At 34.9% G+C, this 21149-nt stretch overlaps 1 protein-coding gene across 5 annotated transcripts in view; it reads left to right on the top strand.

Annotated features, from left to right (window-relative positions):
• Nbea (neurobeachin) overlaps positions 1-21149 on the top strand; it is a 511635-nt gene that overhangs the window by 85118 nt on the left and 405368 nt on the right. For all 5 annotated transcript variants that reach the window (XM_051176972.1, XM_051176974.1, XM_051176973.1 and 2 more), the window contains exons 11-13: positions 5387-5495; positions 15251-15403; positions 16517-16685. In XM_051176972.1, coding sequence (XP_051032929.1) covers positions 5387-5495; positions 15251-15403; positions 16517-16685 — 431 coding nt within the window. The remainder of the gene's footprint in view (positions 1-5386; positions 5496-15250; positions 15404-16516; positions 16686-21149) is intronic.

The following is a 21149-nucleotide window of genomic DNA, read 5'->3' as shown; positions in this document are numbered from 1 at the left end:
GTCAGTCAGTTTTCTTTCAGGGACTGCTCTTGAGAGGCTCACCATGCTTCAGTAGATGGTTCCACATCCATGCCATACTGGCAGCACTAAGTGGCCTTGATGAACTTAAGAAAAAGAACACATGAAAGTTGGGGAGAAGTGTGGGAAGGGAAGAACTTGATCAAAAGCATTATATACATGTATGGCATTCTCAATTTAAAAAAAATGTAATAAAAAGACATGCTTCAGATAGAAACAAGATAATATTCATTTCTTATTTGAAGAAGGGTTTCTTTCAGTTGTATACAGTGCATTGTTAGCTCTCAAATATAAAGAAAAATCCAATTAAAAATAATCAAAGAAACCTCACCTAAGGTCGAAATATTAATAAAATGAATGTGCCAGAATAGCTCAAGGTTTTCAACACAATTAGCTGATGGAGGCTATCACGTTTATGCACACCTAGTAGAATGGCCAGAGTTAAAAAGAACAACAACAACAAAAACCTCCCAAAACCAAACAAACAAAAATCCTTGGGTGCAGATGCAGGCAGTGATGTGCCACACAGCAGAAACCCAGTATTAGTGGGATTATCGAATGGTATAGCATCTTTGGAATATAGTTGGGCAGTTTTGTGTAAAGTTGGCCATGTGCATGTATATTTTATCTAACTACTCCTTGGTATTATTTATGAGAAAAGAACAGAAACTTCTCACTTGCAAACCTTCCTCTTTATTTTTGTAGTAGCTTTATTCACACTGCCATCCTGTAACCCTTGTGGTGGATGTCCAAAGTGACCATCAATTTCTACTATGAAATATTTAAAAACTAAAAATAATCTGAAATATGTATTTACCATACTTAATCTAAAATGTGGTTAATACATGTAAGTCTGGAAGAAAATCTTGGAACATCATGTACTTAAAACCACTTACATGAGTCTCTTAAGAAGTCAGAGCTGTAGTGACAGAGAAGCATTCTTGCTGCATTACAGGTGTTGAGGTGGTGTGAGTCCAAAGCAGAAGGGTGAGCACAAGGACATTTTAATTTGTGGGTGCCCAGTGGAGGCTGGAAGAGAGCACCAGATCTCCTGGAGATACAAATAAGCCACCATGTGGGTGCTGGGAACCAAACCCTAGTCCTCTGCAAGAGCAGCCAGTGCTTTTCATTGATGAGCCATCTCTCCAGGCAATGTATATATTTAACATTTTTGTTTCTTTTGTTGATATATCTAAATAGTAAAATTTAGACTTTGAAGATTTTTTTAATCAAATATAGAATGTTGAAATATAAAGTCACAACCTGCAACAGATAAAGACATAAATGCTCAGTGACTTGAGTTGTAGAACATCCTTGTCCTATCTCTTATGTATTTTCATGTTTAAATCACCTGGATGAAACTATTGAAATTAACGAGCAGAGATTTCATGGCGAAAAATACTCAAAAGATACCCTGTCTACCAGCCATTCTGTCTGTCCTTTACCAATGTTGCATTTGCTATGTCCTCTAAGCAGTTACCTTTGTTGTGAAGCTTCTGTGCACACCAAGTAAAGTGGCATTGCCTTCCTCAGTGTTTCCTTACATAACTTTGAAGTGATGTATTTAGAAGTGCCAAGTTCAAAAACTGCTAACTGTACTTGCAGTTAGAAACTTGCTTTAGGCCTTTCTCATTCTGAACTGTGAAAGAGGTTAACTTTTCTGATAAATTGATTCTTTTATTTCAAAAAAAAAAAACATTTTTAAGTGCTGGGAATTAGATCTATTGCCTTATAGCATCCTAGGCAAGCATTTCTCCCCCACCACCCACCCTCTGGCCCCCTCCCCATTTTATGTTTGTGACAGGGTCTCACAAAGTTTCTTGGATCAGCCTTGAATTTTCTTTGCAACCCACACTAATGATCCTCTTGGCTTGGGAGTGACAAATTAGTATAGAATCTGTGGTGTAGTAAGTATTTTATATGATTTTAACAATCTTTGAAAGTTTTAGTGTATTTTAACAGTAGGCTGCTTAAAGAGATGAAAACTGAAAATTTCAAAAGATTGTAAGGATCTCTTAAATCTTACTTGAGACTTAATCTACTATTGAATTTAATTTGACACTCATTTTACCTATAGAGTTTTTAAGATATTAAATACACCATTTTAAAAGTGGAGAAGAGGGTGTTGCATCTCAGCAAAAATCTTTAAGTTTTTCATAGGTTTGTTACATTCTTTTTAATAAAAAGATGCTTATTTTGAAAACCAACTTACATATATCTTTTTGTTTTAATATGAAAATCAAACATTCAGATTTTATTTTATATGGCATGGCTTTATAAATGTTCATAGATTATCTATTCATTCCTTCTAACTTGATTTTCAAGGAGGAATATCTTTGCAATATTTTGTGTATATGAACACTAAAAGTATCCAAAGATATTAAAACTCTCTTGAGTGCATCAATGAATAGTCTACGTTAGTGATTTTTGAAATAATACTTGGAAAAAGCACTGGAAATAAGTCAATCTGTATTCACATATATTTTAATGTAATGAAAATACTTGTATTTTCATTTAAAATTATTTATCATTATATATAGTAGCTAAATATTCTCGTATGTTGTTCAAGACTACTAAGATGGTGAGCAGGTCCTGACAACAAATATATGGAGTTTATGGAGTTGTTATTGTTATCATGCTACCTCTTACACCCCCTGACATTTAGCTCTCATAAATAATGATATGTGAATATTATTTGCTAACCTAATAAAGCTTATTAATAATTGGAAAATGTTAATTAAGTTTTCAGGAGAAAAGGTCCCATAGTAGATTATTAGTGTCATTGTCCTTCAAAGGAGACAGGATTTTAAATCCCCAACCATTCCTAAAGTAGGACAGTAACTTAAAAAAAAATACATTACATTACTTTTATTAGAAAAGGTTATCACTGCATAATAATCTGCCAAGGAACCTGCTGACAATGACTGTCTCTGGCTAGCTGAAGCTGTACTTTGCACAGCTGTGTTTTATGTTGTGTTGGTTTTGGCTGACAGAGCTGCTTGCCTTTTGGCTTAGTGTATATGTTTAGACCCTCTACACATGAACTGATGTGTTCTAGACAGGAAGTGGAATGGAGGAGATATAGGAATGGGCTGAAGTATGCTTTATATTTGCCTTTGTATCTAGGGGAGTTGGAAATAGGCAAGAATGGAGAGAAATTTTGTATGGCAGTACACAGAATTTTGCAAGTTTATTGTGAGCCCTGCAGCAATCCGATGCATTTTAGTTACTGGTAAGTTTGCTAAATTATGTTTGAAATTGTACATCTTCGAAGATGGCCATCTATTTACTATTAAGTCCACCATGTCAAAAACACCTTATTTTCCTTTCTTTTTTCTTTTCTTTTCTTTTTTTTTTTTTTTTTTTTTTTTTTTTTTTTTTTTGAAAAGATGTGGTACTATTACTGCATTTTGTCTTAGGTACAAATTAAAAAATATTTTAGTTAGTAAATGTATTTGAGTTTTCTGTTGTCATGGGTAATACCAAAGTGGATTCAATATTTTATGGACAACATGATGTGTTCAGATTTTGGAATCAAAACAAATCTATCTTTCTACTTTTGCACTGTAGTGGCACTGTATATAGAGGTCTGAGTTCACACATTACGTGACTGCAAATGAATAGTTGTGTGATATAGAAGATTTTTAAAAGTCCACGGCATCTTTGTAATTTTATGTGTATATGTATGTGACTTTCTCAAAGAATACTTCCAGCTTTTCTTTAATGTATCATAGGGACCACTGCAAGGCAGACTTGAGTCTTCCCTTTTGACAGTTCTGATGCTTAGGAATCAGATCCCCTAACTCCTGTGTAGGTGAAAATCCATGAATAGGTTAGAAAATTGTGGAATGTCTATGTAGTTTTCTTTATTTTTAAACATTTAAACAGAAGTGTTATGTAATAGAGGATTTAAGCACTTATTTGTGAAGTGGACTTGACTGTTGACCCAATTCATTTAAAATCAACTAGATTGCTTAATAACTTCTTTACGGAATCCCAAGGGAGTCCTTGCTAGTTGTGTTTTCTTAGAAATATTTACCTTTGGCTTAAGGACAAAGTAAAAAGAATATCACTGATTGGTAATGTAAATTTTCATTTTTGTGTGTCTGTATGTTTTAAGGATGTTGAACTAGCTAATGTGATTGAGTTTTAACTTCTTGTGATGAAGTACTTTATTTCTGGGTAGTATGTTTTTCAGAATATCAAGTAGTTTGTTTAGTCATTGATTTTTATAATGCTAGTGGTCATTTTGCTGTTGGTACTTGTTATGATAAGTTTTTATCCTAACTAATCAATAAATAAACAATAATCCAGATTACTGGAGAAGTGTGTTGTCAATACTTTTAAAACAAGGAGAGCTAAGGTAAGTGAAAATCCAATTAATTAGATTTCTTTAATAATGGTTGAGCTTTCCTCATTATCACATTTTCTTAAATATTTTTTAAGAGTGAGTACTGCTGTGTTTATTATAAATAGGCAATGTAAGCCATTTTATAAGACATTTCAGATAGATATTATTTCAATTTCAAATGAAGCCTGGTATATGTCAATTTATCATAACTGTATTAAGCGCACATAATGAATATTTTCATTCATGTGTCAGTGCTGCTGCTTGAAAATATATCTCTAACTAATGAAAAAATACATCATCAAAGCTTAATTCATTGGAATCACTTTCCTTTTGTTTCTCATTTACTCATTCAGTATACATGTAAAGTAATTATCTTTGTCTGGTATCTACCAGTATCTTATATGTTTGTGTGCACTGCATAAGTAATTTTAGCAGCTTCTCATTTCTTTTATACATGAGTCATTTATTTGCTTTGCTCTCATGAACTTTTCTGAGGGCATGTGTGGACATAAGTGGTATGTGAAATTTCTCCGGTTGATTTTTTTGTAAATAAAATAAGTGCTTATAAGTAATAATTCTAAAGTAAGTTAATGAACTGGTTTATGTTCTTCAAAAACTATTTCCTGTACATATTTAAAAATTTTGAAAGCCTGTTTCTAACTGTAATATTATGGTTTTTATATTATAAAATAGTGAGATGTATCTTTTGCTAGGTTCATTTAAAGTAGGAAGTTTGTTTTTACATGCATATAGATACATTTTATGCTTAACAGGGTTATAAATTATACAGTTTTTTTAGTTTATTGTTTTTAATTTGAAAGATAAAACTAATCACATCTTTTCTTGCTTGTGCGAAGATACATGTAGGGATATTAAAAGCCATGTAGCATTTTTTTTCACAAAATTAAATTTGAGTGCTTGTTATTGTTTTGTAAAACAAATTACTGAACTGGAGTACTATGTTTATAATAAATATATAATGACTACAAAATGAAATTGTCTGTACTTTACACACAGTGCTACTCTTTTGGCATTCCTCGTGGAACTACTCAAAAGTTCAGTAGCCATGCAAGAACAGATGCTGGGTGGAAAAGGCTTTTTAGTCATTGGCTACTTACTTGAAAAGGTAAGTGATTCATATTGATTGATGGCTTTTGTATGTACAGTTGAGAATCGCTAATCATATTTTCTTAAGTTACCTTTGGATCTGTCAGTGGTAATATTGATTGGTAATTAACGAATGCTTTATATTATGCTTTGAATGTAAGCATTGACATCGAATTTAGAAATTGTGAATGAAAGTAGAAACTGGAAACAAAATTCTCTCTGAAGCCGAGGTAGGAGAAATACAAATTAAAGATTAGTCTGGTTTATTAAGAATCTGTCTCAAGAAAAATCAATTTAAAAAGATTTTTCCCCAACCCAGTGCTTAAGGAATGACTGTGAATTACAACTTTGAGTGACCAACAGTTACGGGGGGAAATGCAAAATTTGAAGTGGGCATGTTGCTAAAATTCCAGTGTAGTAGGTGAATTTATGCACTTTTGACTTATGGTACTTTGCCTAAAGTTGTAAAGTTAGTTTACTGTAATATAACACTGTTCTGGAATACATGCACTTTTGTCTAGCTAATCCATTAATTTGAAAAGGTAGTTTTCTCCTGCACTGCAATGTCATCTTTGCTGTAAAACAGGGACCTTATTTTTTATTTTTTTTTGGCACTATATGATTTTTGTATAGCTTCTTAGTACATCTTAATAGCTGACAATTCAGTCATCTGTCTTTCCTATTGCTCTTTAAGATTGCCTAACTTCTTTTGTTATTGTATTTTCCTATATATTAACTCATCAGCTTTTACAAAACAAGCAGTTTCATTTTGTTATAGTGATATTCTTATTATGCCCTTCAGTTTATGTGTTAGTTTCATATTTTTAATGACTTATGATATCTTCTATTTTTGTATGTAGAAAATTTACCAGATTTTGATGGATTTATTTTCACCCAACATATTTAATGTTTAACCATTTCTTTTAGTTTTTGATTTGTCAAATAAGTAGAAATATAATTACTGATTAGTTCAAAAAGTTTTTGTACTGCTGATGCTACTCCTTCATTAATTATAGGCCTTTGTAAGATGTCTTAAATTTTGTTTGTAGAAGCAATATCATCCAAAACTGATGACTTCATTTCTTTTCTGGTAACTGTTTCTCATGTTGCTTTATTGTATGTAGTATCTGAAATGTCTTTTGCAGTGTTGACTAGAAGTTGAATAATTGACACCTCTTATTACTAATCTCACAGACAGCACATTTAATAATTGCAATTTAAAATATATTGTAATAGATAACATTTTATAGGTTTTTTCAAAACCCAGTTGAAGTCTTGCTTATCATTTCTAAAATTTTGTTTGTCATAATCATATTGATTTTTAAATCTTTTTTCCTGTTTGATCTTATGAAGTTCTAATGTATCTCTTACTTTGCAAACAATATTCATTGATTTCCAAATAGAAAACTTTCAATTTACTCATATACTCTTGTCCCACCAATGCTTTCAGGTCATGACCATACTTGCATTCATATTGCTGAAACCTTTGCTCCACTGACCTTGTTTTTTTCTTGGTTATTTAGTTTATTTTTATTTTACATATTGATCTCAGTTCCCTCTTCCTTCCTCCTTCTCTCCCTCTTCCCTTCTCTCCTCCCCTTCACATGCACCCTGACAACCATCCCCTGACATCCACCCCCCACTCCACATGGAGGATGATGCCATCCAGGAGGGATCATCTAAATCTGTCAAGTCATTTGAAGTAGGGACTAGGAGTTCTCTTCTGTCTCTAGGTTAAGGGAGTATCCCTCCATGGGGGATGTGCCTGTAAGGTCCTTTTGTGCACTAGGAATACATCCTAGTACCACTGTCTGATGTCCCTTAGTCTGCTCAGGCCTTCTAGCTGACCCATGTTCAGGGGTGTCTGAGTCAGTTCCATGCTGGATTCCCAGCTATCAATCTGGGGGCCCGTTATCTCCTCCTTATTCAGGTCAGCTGTCTCTATGAGTTTCTGCAGCTCCTCCCTCTCTGCCTCTGGATTGTAGTTCGGTTCAGTGTTTAGTTGTTGGTGTTTGCTTCTGTTTCTAACAGGTTCTAGATGAGGGTTCCATGATGGTGGATAAGTTAGTCGTTGATATCATCAATGATAGGCATTTATGGTAGCCTTTCCACTGTTGCTCAAATTGTTAGTCTTGTAGGTCTCTGGACATTTCTTTAGGTTCAGTTCTCTTCAAACCTATAATGTCTCCCTCTTTTATGTTCTCTCTCTCTCTCTCTCTCTCTCTCTCTCTCTCTCTCTCGTCTTCTATTCCCCCCCAACTCAATCTTTCTAATCCCACATGATTTCCTCTCCTCCCTTTCTCTTTCTCCTAGTTCCCTCTCTACTCACTGCCCCTCCCCACTCCCCATGTGCTCTGGAGATCTTGTCCCTTCTGTGAGGGGTATTATATGAATCTCTTAGATCCCACCTTGTATCCTAGTTCCTCTGGCGGTGTAAATTATAGGCTGTTGAGCCTTTGATCTAGGTCTAAAATCCATATATGAGTGAGTACATACCATGTTCCTCTTTTTGTGACTGGGTTACCTCATTCAGGATGGTTTCTTCAAGTTCCATCCACTTGCCTGCAAATTTCAAGATTCCATTGTTTTTGTCCACAGGGTAGTAATCAATTGTGTCTATGTGCCACATCTTCATTAACCATTCTTCAGTTGAGGGGCATCTAGGTTGCTTCCAGGTTCTTGCTATTACAAATAATGCTGCTATGAACATAGTTGAACACTTGTCTTTGTTGCATGAATGCCTAAGGGGGATTGCCTGGTCCTGTGGTCAACTGATTCCCATTATCCTGAGGAACCTCTATACTGACCTCCAAAATGGCTGTAGGAGTTTGCACTCCCACCAGCAGTGGAGGAGTGTTCTCCTTTCTCCACATCCTCTCCAGCATAAGTTGTCATTGGTGTTTCTACTTTTAGCCATTCTGCAACATTATATTCCAGCAATGTCTTTTTTCAGTTTTGTGTTAGTTTCTCTTAATGATTTTTTGCCTTGTTTTATTCCTACCTGTACTTCTGAATACTACAATCCGCTGGTCTCATTCTTATAAACCTTCTCTTCTATAATTCATTATTGAGATAATCCCCTTGGTTCTTGTAATTCTCTATAGATACTGATTATTCTTTTGTCGCCTTTATTTCAGTTCCACTAGGATATTCAGTGATCTGCATAAATTTCTGTAACCAAGTGGTTTCTTCTGATTTTTCTCTCAAATATTATTGTCCTTTTTATGTTAGGACCATTTAGCTACACCTAAGACTTCAATCCATTTATCTCTGGTTTTTCTTATAATAAATCCAAAAACTCAATAGTATTTTTTAGCCTTCAGAATATATCCAGAAAAAGGGACTGGAGAACACTTGTTGCTTTTTCAGAAGACCCAAATTTAGTTCTTGGTACCTGGATGGTGTTTTATAACCATCTATCATTCCAGTTACTGGGGACCCAAAGCCCTCTTGTGACTTTACTGGTCCCTGGGCATACATGTAATACACATACATACATGTAGGCAAGACATTCATACACAAAAATACAATAAATACATCTTTAAATCTTCAAATTAAGACTATATGCAGAACCCTTTACTATTTCCTATTCCTTACTCTCCTCACTACATTCATGGTTACCATCTTAGTCCCAACATCATCCTCTTTCCACATGAGTTACTTTTATAGTTTTTCATTTGTTTCAGTGTTGTGATAAAATAGTGAACAAAAGCAAGTTAACGGAGAAAGGCCTTATTTTATTATATAGGCTGCTGCGTGTCATTGAGTTAGTGAGGGCAGGAACTTAGATGGTATGGTGACTTGAAGCAGAAACCATGAAGGAATACATGCCAGCTGGGTAAGTGGGTGACTCAGACTCATGCTTAGCTAGCTTTCTTTATAGCCCATAACTACCTGCCCAGGGAATGGTGCTACTCATAGTGATCTGGGACCTCCTATATTAATTAAAAATCAATAAAGAACCCATGGGTGTGACCAAGCAAAATCTAATATGCCTAGATCATCAATTGAGTCTACATTTTTAGGTGCTTGTAGGCTGTTTCAGGGTGATGGCTAAAACTGACCAGGATATTTACATATTGCATTCTTTACTTATGATCACACTACTTCTTTAAATATCTTACTCCTTATTTAATTGAATTGTTAATCGCATGCCTCTGACATATTTTTACCACTCTCTTTGACTTCATTGTATCAGTCCTCTTTGCTGTTCTCCTAGCAATAAATATGTTCATGTGCATGCTGGTCTTTTGAAGTACCTTGCTCCACTCTTTGCTTTGCTTCTGTATGTAGCTGAATCCTTTGCATCTTTCTAGGGCATGCCTGTAGTGACTACTTCTTCTCATTAGATGCCTCTTTTTGAATATTCTATTACCTTTTATAATAGTGCTCCTATTTAGGGGATAAACCTACTGTACATGTACATGAGACTAGATAATACTTCACATTCAAATGATAACAATAGCTTATCATTCTTCATCTTGGAAAGAAGCTGACAGAATATTCAACTTGAGTTATTAACAAGAATTTAATTTCTAGCTATTTAAAAAGTAAGTTGTAAGCTTTGTTCAGGGGATTTGGCTAGATCTGGATCATGATGAGAATGATTATTTAGTTTAACTCAGAGAAGAGTGTTGTACTTGAGTCGATTGATGTCATCAGTAAAGTAATAGTGTATTGATTTGTACAACAGTGTCCCCACTTCATTTTCTTTCTGTCCGTTAATTATCTGATGATTGTCAAACTATTCAAACTTTAACTGGATACCACAGGCAAAAAACAAAAACAAAACAAAACAAAACAAAAAAAAAAACAAAAAAAAAACATAAAAACCCCACAGTGGTAAGGAATGTTACAGAGCTATCTAAACAGTGAATGCAGTGTTAGGCTTGGTTATCTAAGTCTTAAATAATATCAGACACCAGGTTTGTCTATGTCTCTTTTATGCTGTGTCTAGGATTGATTTATACTCTAGCTGATCTCCTTTGTGTCTGCAGGGCTTTTGTTCTATAACTTCACATCCCTGTTTAGAGACATATTTCCTTTCTTGTATCCATACATGATCCTTCCCTTGTAATTTATCTGTCACCCTAGATCTCACATTCCTTTGTATCTATATTTGTTTTGATGGAAATGCCAAAGTATGATTCTGGGTCTCTGAAATAAATGTTGTCACCTGACCCCCAACATCAGATGATTAATATGATTTAGATTGGTGGATCTCATCCTTGTTATCCTAGAAAAACAAAATTTAATACTAAGGTTCAATTATTTCATGATATAAATTTACCAATTAAAATAATTTCCATAGTTCTGTAACATAATTATGCATGTTTTATGTATTGAATGGTTTTTGCCATAAAGTAAAAATTTTTGGTAAGCCATTACTTCCTGTAAATGTTGCACAGATATCCTTTTATTCAAAATAAGTTGCTCCTATTATAGCAGTCAGTGCTACTATTTGCGGTGTAGTTACTTTTGAGTAGACACTGTAATTGTTTTTTCCAGTATTTCATATTCTATTTCCAGACACATTTACCTATACAGTTAATGTATTACATAGCCTTCCCCTTCCTTTCCTTTTCCTCCCTTTCTTTTTTAACTATTTACTTATTTAGTATATGGATATTTTGCCTGCATGTATTATCATTGTACCTGTTGTGTGCCTGGTGCCTGCAGAGGCAAGAAGAGTTCCCCTGGAATTGGAGCTACAAACAATTTTGATTACCATATAGATAATCAAAATTATCTACATGCTAGGTACTAGGATTTGAACCTGGATTTCTGGATAAACAATGAGCCTTCACCTCAGGCCCCTTTCTTTCCTTTTGAGATAACCTTTAGGTTGGCTTTCCTGGAAGCCATCATCATGCCTTGAGTTTCAGCTGAGATTACATGTATGCATAGCATTTGGCTTTAGGTATTTCATAAGTATGTGGTCATGGTTGGCTATGTCATGTCTAGAAGACACTGTTTTACAGCTGTCTTCCTTGACCTTTTGTAAGAAGGATTGGAACATGACATGTTGATAAGGGGTGGCAAGAATTAAAATACATAGAAAAATGTATGAAATTGTCAAATAAAATAATAAACGAAAATATTCTAATGTCATGTGACTCAAATCCAGAGTTTACACTTCTATGATGTTGATGTTCATATTGTGATGCTTCTGACTAAGATTAATTTCTATTAATTGGCCAATTAAAATTGTGTGTATATGTGTGTGTGTGTCCAAATGGCTCACACATAGGAGAGGAGCACTCTACTATTGAGCTACTCGTCTTGCTGCATCCTTTTAAAAGATTATATGAAAACAAATTGCAAAAGAGAAAAAAATGTAAAGCTATCAGTTGAAGTAAACACTTTAAGAACAATTGAATTTTTTTTATCTTTTCTCATCTCCCAGTTTATCTTTTGTGTTCTTGCTTACTTTTTTTAATTAATATCTGTAATGAGTAAGGATTTCCTGCCAGTCATGTCCCACCGCCACACCAGCCCCAATTAACACACCGAGTCTCTGTATTAGATAAAATTCTGTTGGCCAGGTACTAGTTTCTTATGGCTAGCTTGTCTTAAGTATTAATGCATTTCTATTAATCTAAGTATTTCTATGTGGTTTCATTTTAACAGAGAGAGGGGGGCCGGTGGTTCTGTTCTCTCCTGTCTCTCCATGTTGACTCCTCCTTACTACTTCCCCTTACTACTTCCTCTCTCCTCCTTGTCTCCTAGTCCCGCCTATCTTGCTTTCCTAATGGCCAACAGTGCTTTATTCATTAACCAGTATGAGAAACATATTTACAGAATGACATCTCCCATCATCTCTTCTTTTTCTGTCTAAAATAAAAAGAAGGGTTTTAACTTTAACATAGCAAAATACATCACACAAAAGTTATCAAATAAGAATCACAGTTAACAATATTTAGTCCATTAACATTTAGTAAGATTTAAGAAAATATTCTATTATCTATCCTATCTTTGTGAGTCTAAAGTCTTATATGTAATTTATCTTTAATCCTAACTAAGGAAAACTATAACCATAACTATTTGTCTTCAACTCCTTCAAAGACCACAGAAGGATACTATATAAACTCTAGAAATGACAGAGACAACTCACTGCCTGGTCAGTCACCCAAAGTTCTTCTGTAATCTTCCATCTTCAGCCCATTGGCCATAGTGTGTCTGGCAGACTCTTCAGCAAAGGAGGAAAGTTTAAACTGTCTTCTTGTATTTGCAGTTTGTCAGTCACTTTTCTCTGTGTCCTACAGACTGTCTAGCAGACTCTTCCATGAAGCAGGATCTCTGTAGCAATGTCCATCTTGAATCAGCAGTCATTTTTCTGTGGGTCCTGCATGTCCAGTTTATACAGATTAAAGTCAAACAGTCCAGACAAGAGCAGTATCTTGTCCAAATGGCTAGTCTTACCATATTGGAAATAAACTTCATAACTTCATAATCGATGTCCATCTTCCTTTCTCATGCAGGTGGTGTTTCCAGGAGCATTTATGTCTCCTGTCAAGAAAAACCCTAAACCATTTTAAATGCCATATTTTGTAGGTCTTTGAAAAGTTTGAAGAATGCCTATCTATCTCAAATACATCTCTGTGTATCTTGAAAAACCTAATTAGCTTAACTCTAAGCTTTGGCTATCATAGGTAATTATCTATAATCTGTACTACATTATATATTACATTTCTAAATGAGCTATATAAATACAATACCTAAACAAAAGGAGAAATATACTTATCTCAAGATTGACCTTAAATTTGTATCAATAAATGAAAATCCATTCCAAAACAAAATATCCATTTCTATACCACAATCCCCTTTTTACCTTTAAAGATATTGGTTGTTATCATTAACCATTTATAACCAATCCCATATAAATTAAAACAAACATTTATAAACAATAGTTAGGAATTTGGGCGTCGTTCTTTCCAAACTACTTCCTGCTGGTAAAGGGTGCTGTCATGGGGAATCCTAAGAAGATGAAGAAATCCTGGCTATAGTCTGCAAGGCTCCCTTGTCCAAGCTGTTTTGAATGTAGGATCACCAGCGACTCTGTTTCAGGGGCTCTGGCTTGATCAAACCACATTAGCTTGGAAGGAATCCACAGCTTTTTTATTTTCTGTGGAAACAAAAATAGAAATCCTTTTCCCCAGTAACTTGTCCTTAGACTTAAATTTTGAAGTCAAAGCATTTTTAAAATATATAAATTGAATTAATCCAGCAGCATTTCTTTTATCAGTTGTTATTTCCTCAGCAGTCAAACAATTTATAGACAATAGAATAGCATATAGTATCCACAGTTTTTCTGTACTTTCCATGTTTATGTGGCTTTTTTATTACTCTGTTTCTTTTACTTTTTATTAAAGAAGGGCCTGGAAGATAATAGATCAATAACATAATGTGCTCTCTTTCACAAGGAAAGAAAGGTACACAGATTACTTAGAGGGTCTGAGACATAATGAGTAAGTACCATTCATAGGCAGAAGTGAATGCTATTGCAGAGAAAGTACACATGGTAAAATTGAGTAGCCAACTAAATTTGAGTTTAATCTTTTTCTGTAAAGGTTAAGTGTGGTTCTAAAACTACTGTCCAGTAGCATTAATGAGCATAATAAGACATGCATTTTTGTGTAGAGACCCCATGTGAAGTTTTTGAGGATGCCTTTCAAGGTATTCAGCAAGTTCAAAACCTATTTGTAAACTGTGAATTACTGTCAGTTGAAAATGGTCATAATGCTTGTTGATATTGGCTGGATTTTGGTGTTTGACTTTATATTATCAGTTTTTCAGAAGAGCCATATATTTTCTATGGTATCACATTTTTGTTTGAAATTACATTATAGGGTAGCATTGACCAAAAACAGTATAACTCAAGAATCAAATGCAAATTAAAATGTTTACTAAAAAAATTATAGGTGAATAATTAATGTATTTTTTAACTGTACATCCAATATGTTATTATAGTATTTGATTAGTTTAAAAGTAAGAACACTTTAAAGCATTATTTTCCTTATATGCTATCAAAATCTTTATTATGTTCTCATAGGACATTTCACTTTGGACAGGCTTTATTTTATATGTTCATCAGTTATGTAGGATAGTGTCTACTTTATGAAATCATCTTGAAGAGTTGGCACGAGTTACAGAAGCTGTGTTTAATGATAAGTCATATATTGGTGTTAGCAGTTCAGTATTTGTGATGGGAATACTCTATATAAAAATGTTATGCAATGCTCTGAGTGTCTTCTAAAGAGATATTTCATTTGTAGTGAAAATAAGGCAGAAGTCTTGATTAATTTGAGAATTGTTAAGTAAAATGAGAACATTGTTTCTAGAAAAGTCAGGTCTGATTTTATGATGGCCTGGCAGTTTGTGCAGAGGCAAGCAAACTGTATTTGTCAGTGTTGACAATGCTTGGAGGAGTAGAACATCAGGTTCTACTGTGCTTGTTGTGAAATACTTTGAATAAAAGCACTCTTTTTCTCTGTTTTTATTATACTTATTTTATGTTAATTTCTGTAGACCTTTTGCCATTTTTGATATTCTTATTCATAATTTACTTCTTTATATTGAAATTACTTATAGATAACAAGCTGTCACTCAAAGAAATATCACAAAATTTTGTATTACTATATTTTTACTAACAGAGACAATGTAATCTTTTGTACTTTTAATTTAAACTTTTGGACTACTTGGATTAGTCCTATAAATAGTATATAATTTATAACCACGAACATTTCTAGATAGAACTTCTGTTTCTGCTTTTAGTCATCAAGAGTTCACATAACTAGAGCTGTGTTGGAGCAGTTTTTATCATTTGCAAAATACCTAGATGGCTTATCTCATGGAGCACCATTACTGAAGCAGCTTTGTGACCACATTTTATTCAACCCGGCCATCTGGATACACACACCTGCAAAGGTCTGTATCCCAGGTTTATTCATTTAATTTTAGTTTAATGTTAGAAAATAAAGCTAATGATACACTTTACAGTTATTGAATCTAACGTATCCTGTTGAAAACATTGAACAATTTTTGTTTATTTGCTAGTTAGTGAAAGGCAGAGATAAAAATTTTAGTGTGTGAATATAATAAATGAAACTATAGTTAAACATAAAACTTTATGTAGAATTTTATGTGAGCTTTTTGTTATTAGATATGACTCATACCTTGTCAACACAGAGTACTGTGTGCACTATTGAAAGACCATGGAAAGAGAATAAACATTTTGATCATTTAGACTGGGAAGTTACTTTCATTTTGAACTCAGATGTTTTATTATGACATATTTTTAAATAAGCGTACATATAAGCCACAGTTTTATTTTAGAAATTTGCATATGAGCCTTATATCATATAATTGAGTTTAATCCTAACTTATCCTAACTTCACTCTATGTGAAAGATATACTGATTTGGGGTTATCTTCTGTAGCTTTTAAATCTTTTATATCACTGAGTAATGTTTAACTCTTGGTTTTCATAGAGCTTATCTCACTATATGGTACTAAATCCACAGCTAATGTTTGTTCACCCTTCTAATCAGTGTGCTTGATTGTCATGTCCACATGGCCAAAATCTAATAATAGCTCTGTGTTATGGCAATATATGGATAAAGCAGAGTCGCACACCCTTGAGCATGTGTGATGGCAATATACTCTCTGCAGCTGCTCTTCTGGGGGAGGGCATGCTTAATGAAATGCTGACAGATCCATTTCTTAGGAACAGTCCTAGGCACCTACATCATTTTATTTCCCCTAATATTAGCCCCAAAGGCTCATTTATAACTGATAGTGGCTATTCTCTTTAGGTAGAGAACCTTTTATTCTAATTAGGTTATGTGGATTATCTTTATTGAAATCAGTTGTGTGGGGTGTTTGTTTTGATTATTACTTTTTAAAATATTAATGGCTATTACCAGAAGTTATTTTAAAATACATAATAAATTGCAATATATTATCCTTTTCCAATTTGCATTTGAATTAAAATAGAATTTATATTTAATAACAGTTTAAACTTACTTTAATTATGTATTAGGTTCAACTTTCCCTATATACCTACTTGTCTGCTGAGTTTATTGGAACTGCTACCATCTATACCACCATACGAAGAGTTGGGACAGTATTGCAGTTAATGCACACATTAAAATATTACTACTGGGTCATTAATCCTGCTGACAGCAGTGGCATTACACCAAAAGGATTAGGTAAGTACCCCTGCCACTGCATTTCCATTTTCATGTGTTTGTCTATATCCTGGGTACTAGTAGAATGGATACATGGACAAGACTAGTTACCCTTTAGCTCTTTTATTTCTTATGAGGTAGAATATTATCTTAAATTGTATATGGTTTTTTAAAAAAAATAGGTCTATGATCAGTGAGAAAGCTGGGTGCTTACAGGCATTTGACTCAAACCATGTACACTGGGTCTATTTTATTATTTACATTCCAAACAGTCTTGTTTTACATGTCAATCCCAGTTCCCTCTCCTTCCTCTCCTCCACTCTATCCCTCCACCCCCACTCCCATCTCATCCCCTTTTTGCTTCCCAGGGAGGGTGAGGTGTTCCATGGGGAATCTTCAAAGTCTGTCATATCATTTGGAGTAGGGCCTAGGCCATCCCCTATGTGTCTAGGCCGAGAGAGTGTCCCCCTATGTGGAATGGACTCCCAAAGTCCACTTGTATACTAGGGATAAATACTGATCCACTACCAGAGGTCCTATAGACTGCCCAGTCCTCCTAACTAACACCTACATTCAGGGGGTCTGTGTCAGTCCTTTGCTGGTTTCCCAGCTATCAGTCTGGGATCCATGAGCTCCCCCTTGTTCAGGTCACTTGTTTCTGTGGGTTTCTCCAGCCTGGTCTTGACCCCTTTACTTATCACTCCTCCCTCTCTGCAACTGTATTCCAGGAGTTTTGCTCAGTGTTTAGTTGTGGGTGTCTGCTTCTGCTTCCATCAGATACTAGATGAGGGCTCTATGATTGCATATAAATTAGTCATCAATCTCATTATCAGGGCAGGGCATCTAAGGTAGCCTCTCCACTATCGCTTAGATTGTTAGTTGGGGTCATCCTTATAGATCTCTGGATACTTCCCTAGTACCAGATTTCTCTTTAGGACTATAATGGCTCCCTCTATTACAGTACCTCTGTTCTTGCTCTCCTGTATTCCCCCCCCAATCAATCTTGCTGCTCCCTCACATTCTCCTCTCCCCTCCCTTCTCCCCCCATGCTCCCAATTTGCTCATGAGATCTTGTCCTTTTCCCCTTCTCTGGGGGACCATCTAGTGGTGTGGATTATAGGCTGGTAATGTGTGTCTAATATCCTTATAATGAGTGAGCGCATACCATGTTCCTCCTTTTGTGACCGGGTTACCTCACTCAGGATGTTTTCTTCTAGTTTCATCCATTTGCCTGAGAATTTCAAGATTGCTTTTTTTTTTTTTTCTGCTGAATAGTACTTCATTGTGTAAATGTACATTTTCTCTATCCATTCTTCAATTGAGGGGCATCTATCTTGCTTCCAGGTTCTGGCTATTACAAATAATGCCATTATGAATATAGCTGAACAGATATCCTTGATGTGTGAATGCGCATCCTTTGGGTATATGCCTAAGAGTGGAATTGCTGGGTCTTTATGTAGACTGATTCCCATTTTCCTGAGGAACTGCCATATTGATTTCCAAAGTGGCTGTATGAAATTTCATCCCACCAGCAGTGGAGGAGTATTCCCCTTTATGCACATCATCTCTAGTATAAACTGTCCTTGGTGATTTTGATTTTAGCCATTCTGACAGGAGTAAGGTGGTATTTCAGAATTGTTTTGATTTACATTTCCCTGATATCTGAGAATGTTGAACAATTTCTTAAGTGTCTTCCTATCCTACTTTTTAATTGGGTTGTTTGGTGTTTTGGTGAATAGCTTCTTGAGTTCTTTGCATATTTTGGAAATCAGCCCTCTGTCAGATATGGGGGGGTTGGTGAAGATTTTTTTTCTCATGCTGTGGGCTGCTGTTTTTTTTTTTTTTTTGGACTGTGTCCTTTGCCTTAAAGAAACTCATCAGTTTCAGGAGGTCCCATTTATTAATTGTTGATCTCAGTGTCTATGCTACTGGTGTTATGTTCAGGAAGTGGTCTCCTGTACCAGTCCATTCAAGGCTACCTCCAACTTTCTCTTCTAAGAGGTTCAGTGTGGCTGGATTTATGTTGAGGTCTTTGGTCCATTTGGACTTAAGTTTGTGCATGGCAATGGATATGGATCAATCTGCAATCTTCTACATGCCGGCATCCAATTATGCCTACACAATTTGCTGAAGATGCTTTCTTTTTTCTATTGTATAATTTTAGTTTCATTGTCAAAAATCAGGTGTTCATAGATGTGTGGGTTAATACTAGGGTTTTCATTTCGATTCAATTGGTCTACCTGTCTATTTTTGTGCCTGTATCAAGCTGTTTTCACGACTCTAGCTCTGTAACAGAGCTTGAAGTCAGGGATGGTGGTGCCTCTGGAAGTTCCTTTATTATACAGGGTTGTTTTGGCTATCCTGGCTCTTTTGTTTTTCCATATAAAGGTAAGAATTGTTCCTTCAAGGTCTGTGAAGAATTGTGTTGGGATTTTGATGGGGATTGCAATGAATCTGTAGATTACGTTTGTAAGATTGCCATTCTTACTATGTTGATCTTACTTATCCATATTCATGGGGGACCTTTCCATTTTCTGGTATCTTCTTTAATTTCTTTCTTTAAAGAATCAAAGTTATTGCAATTCAGGTCTTTCACTTGTTTGGTTAGCATTACTCCAAGATATTTTATGTTATTTTTGTCTATTTGTGAAGGATGATGTTCTTCTGCTTTCTTTCTGAGCCCCTTATCATCTGCATATAGTAGGACTACTGGCTTTTTGAGTTAATCTTGTATCCTGCCACTTTGCGAAGTTGTTTCTCAGCTGTAGGAGTTCCTTGGTAGAGCTTTTTGGGCCACTTTTGTAAACTATCATGTTATCTGCAAATATTGAAAGTTTAACTTTTTCCTTTCCAATTTATATCCCCTTTATCTCCTATTGTTGACTTATTGCTCTAGCTAGAATTTCAAGTACAGTATTGAAGAGTTATGGAGAGAGTGAACAGCCCTGTCTTGTCCTGGTTTTAGAGGAATCTCATTGAGTTTCTCTCCATTTAGAGTGATGTTCACTATTGTTTTACTGTATATTGCACTTATTATGTTAAGGTATGTTCCACTTATTCCTGATCTCTCCAAAACTTTTATCATGAAAGAGTGCTGGATTTTCTCAAAGGCTTTTTCAGTATCTAGTGACATGTGTTTTTCATTTTCAGTTTGTTTATATGATGGTTTAGAATGATAGATTTTCTTATGTTGAACCATCCCTGCATCCCTGCATCCTTGAGATGAAGCCTGCTTGTTCATGATGGATGATTTCTCTGATATTTTCTTGGATTCAGTTTGCCAGTATTTCATTGAGTATTTTTGCAGCAAAGTTCATGAGGGATTTTGGACTGTAGTTCTCTTTGTCCATTGTGTCATTGTGTGGCTAGGGTACCAAGGTAATATATACTGTGTCTTTGAGCCTTCTCTGATCTTTCATGTCCTTTACATTTTTGAAAAGGACAGACAAGTTTTGTAGATCCCTTCATTTGGTTTTGTTTATATTTTTACTTGGTTATTTGGTTTTTTCATTTTTGACAGGAATAGCACAGAAATCCCGTTTCTGTCTCAGCCTCGTCTATTATGGAGATAGAGGATGATCAGCTGCCTTGTGTCTAGTGGTGTTAACTGCGAATGCTTGTCTAGGGATTTGTCTCTTTGTTCAGAATGTGTACATATGCTCTTCTTCAGGAAAACATCTACTTATTTCAAGATAAATCATGATGGAATTTCTCTTGCTTTATCAGCTGTCAAGAGTGAAACTTTGTAACATAATAGTTTGCATACTGCTATCAGATAGTGTGTGTTTTTCTTCTGTATTTGTTTTTCAGGGTTTTTTTTTTAACCATTAGTATGGACTCTTGAATACCACTTTTATTCAGTTATTATATTATCAGCTGGTAGCTTTCTCTGAAAGGACCCTGTACTTTAGTTTCCTGTTGCTATAAAGTCTGTTATATACAGTGTGTTCTGTTGTGTTATTTCATAAGCACACATGAGCATGCTATACAGGAATGAGTATGGCATAGTACATTGCAGCACAGAAACAAGTTGATGTACCAGCGCCTAGATGGTATCCTTACATCTTTTGATGCTTATATTCTTCCAGATCTATTCAGTAAGAAGCTTCACAGGAAATGTACCTTTATGCAGAGATCCATAGTTTTTAGTATTTCCTTATTGCATAACACAAAATGTTTTTGATTCTTTTAATATCTTTCTTGTCCTAACCTTGGTTCTCCAAAGAACTCTTGCTTGCTTAGTGGATATGAAAAACAATATATGAGTTTAGTTGTGCCAACTGTGTTTTTTGTATATCCTCTTTTGGTACTCCTAGTGGATATGTCTAAGATAGACAACTGTATTGTTCAAACAGCTGTAGATATATACCATACCCTGTTAAAGTTAAGTGGACCAACACAGCCTTAAGGTTTTGGGTATGTGTAAACTTTTCTCCATAGTGGTAACTGGCTCCCATTAGATTTATTAATATATTAGCATATTTT

This window comes from Phodopus roborovskii, unplaced genomic scaffold (assembly GCF_943737965.1).
Source record: "Phodopus roborovskii unplaced genomic scaffold, PHOROB, whole genome shotgun sequence".
Lineage (NCBI taxonomy): Eukaryota > Metazoa > Chordata > Mammalia > Rodentia > Cricetidae > Phodopus > Phodopus roborovskii.
Note: the sequence above shows the minus strand (reverse complement) of the source record. Positions and strands in the feature narration are given on the sequence as shown.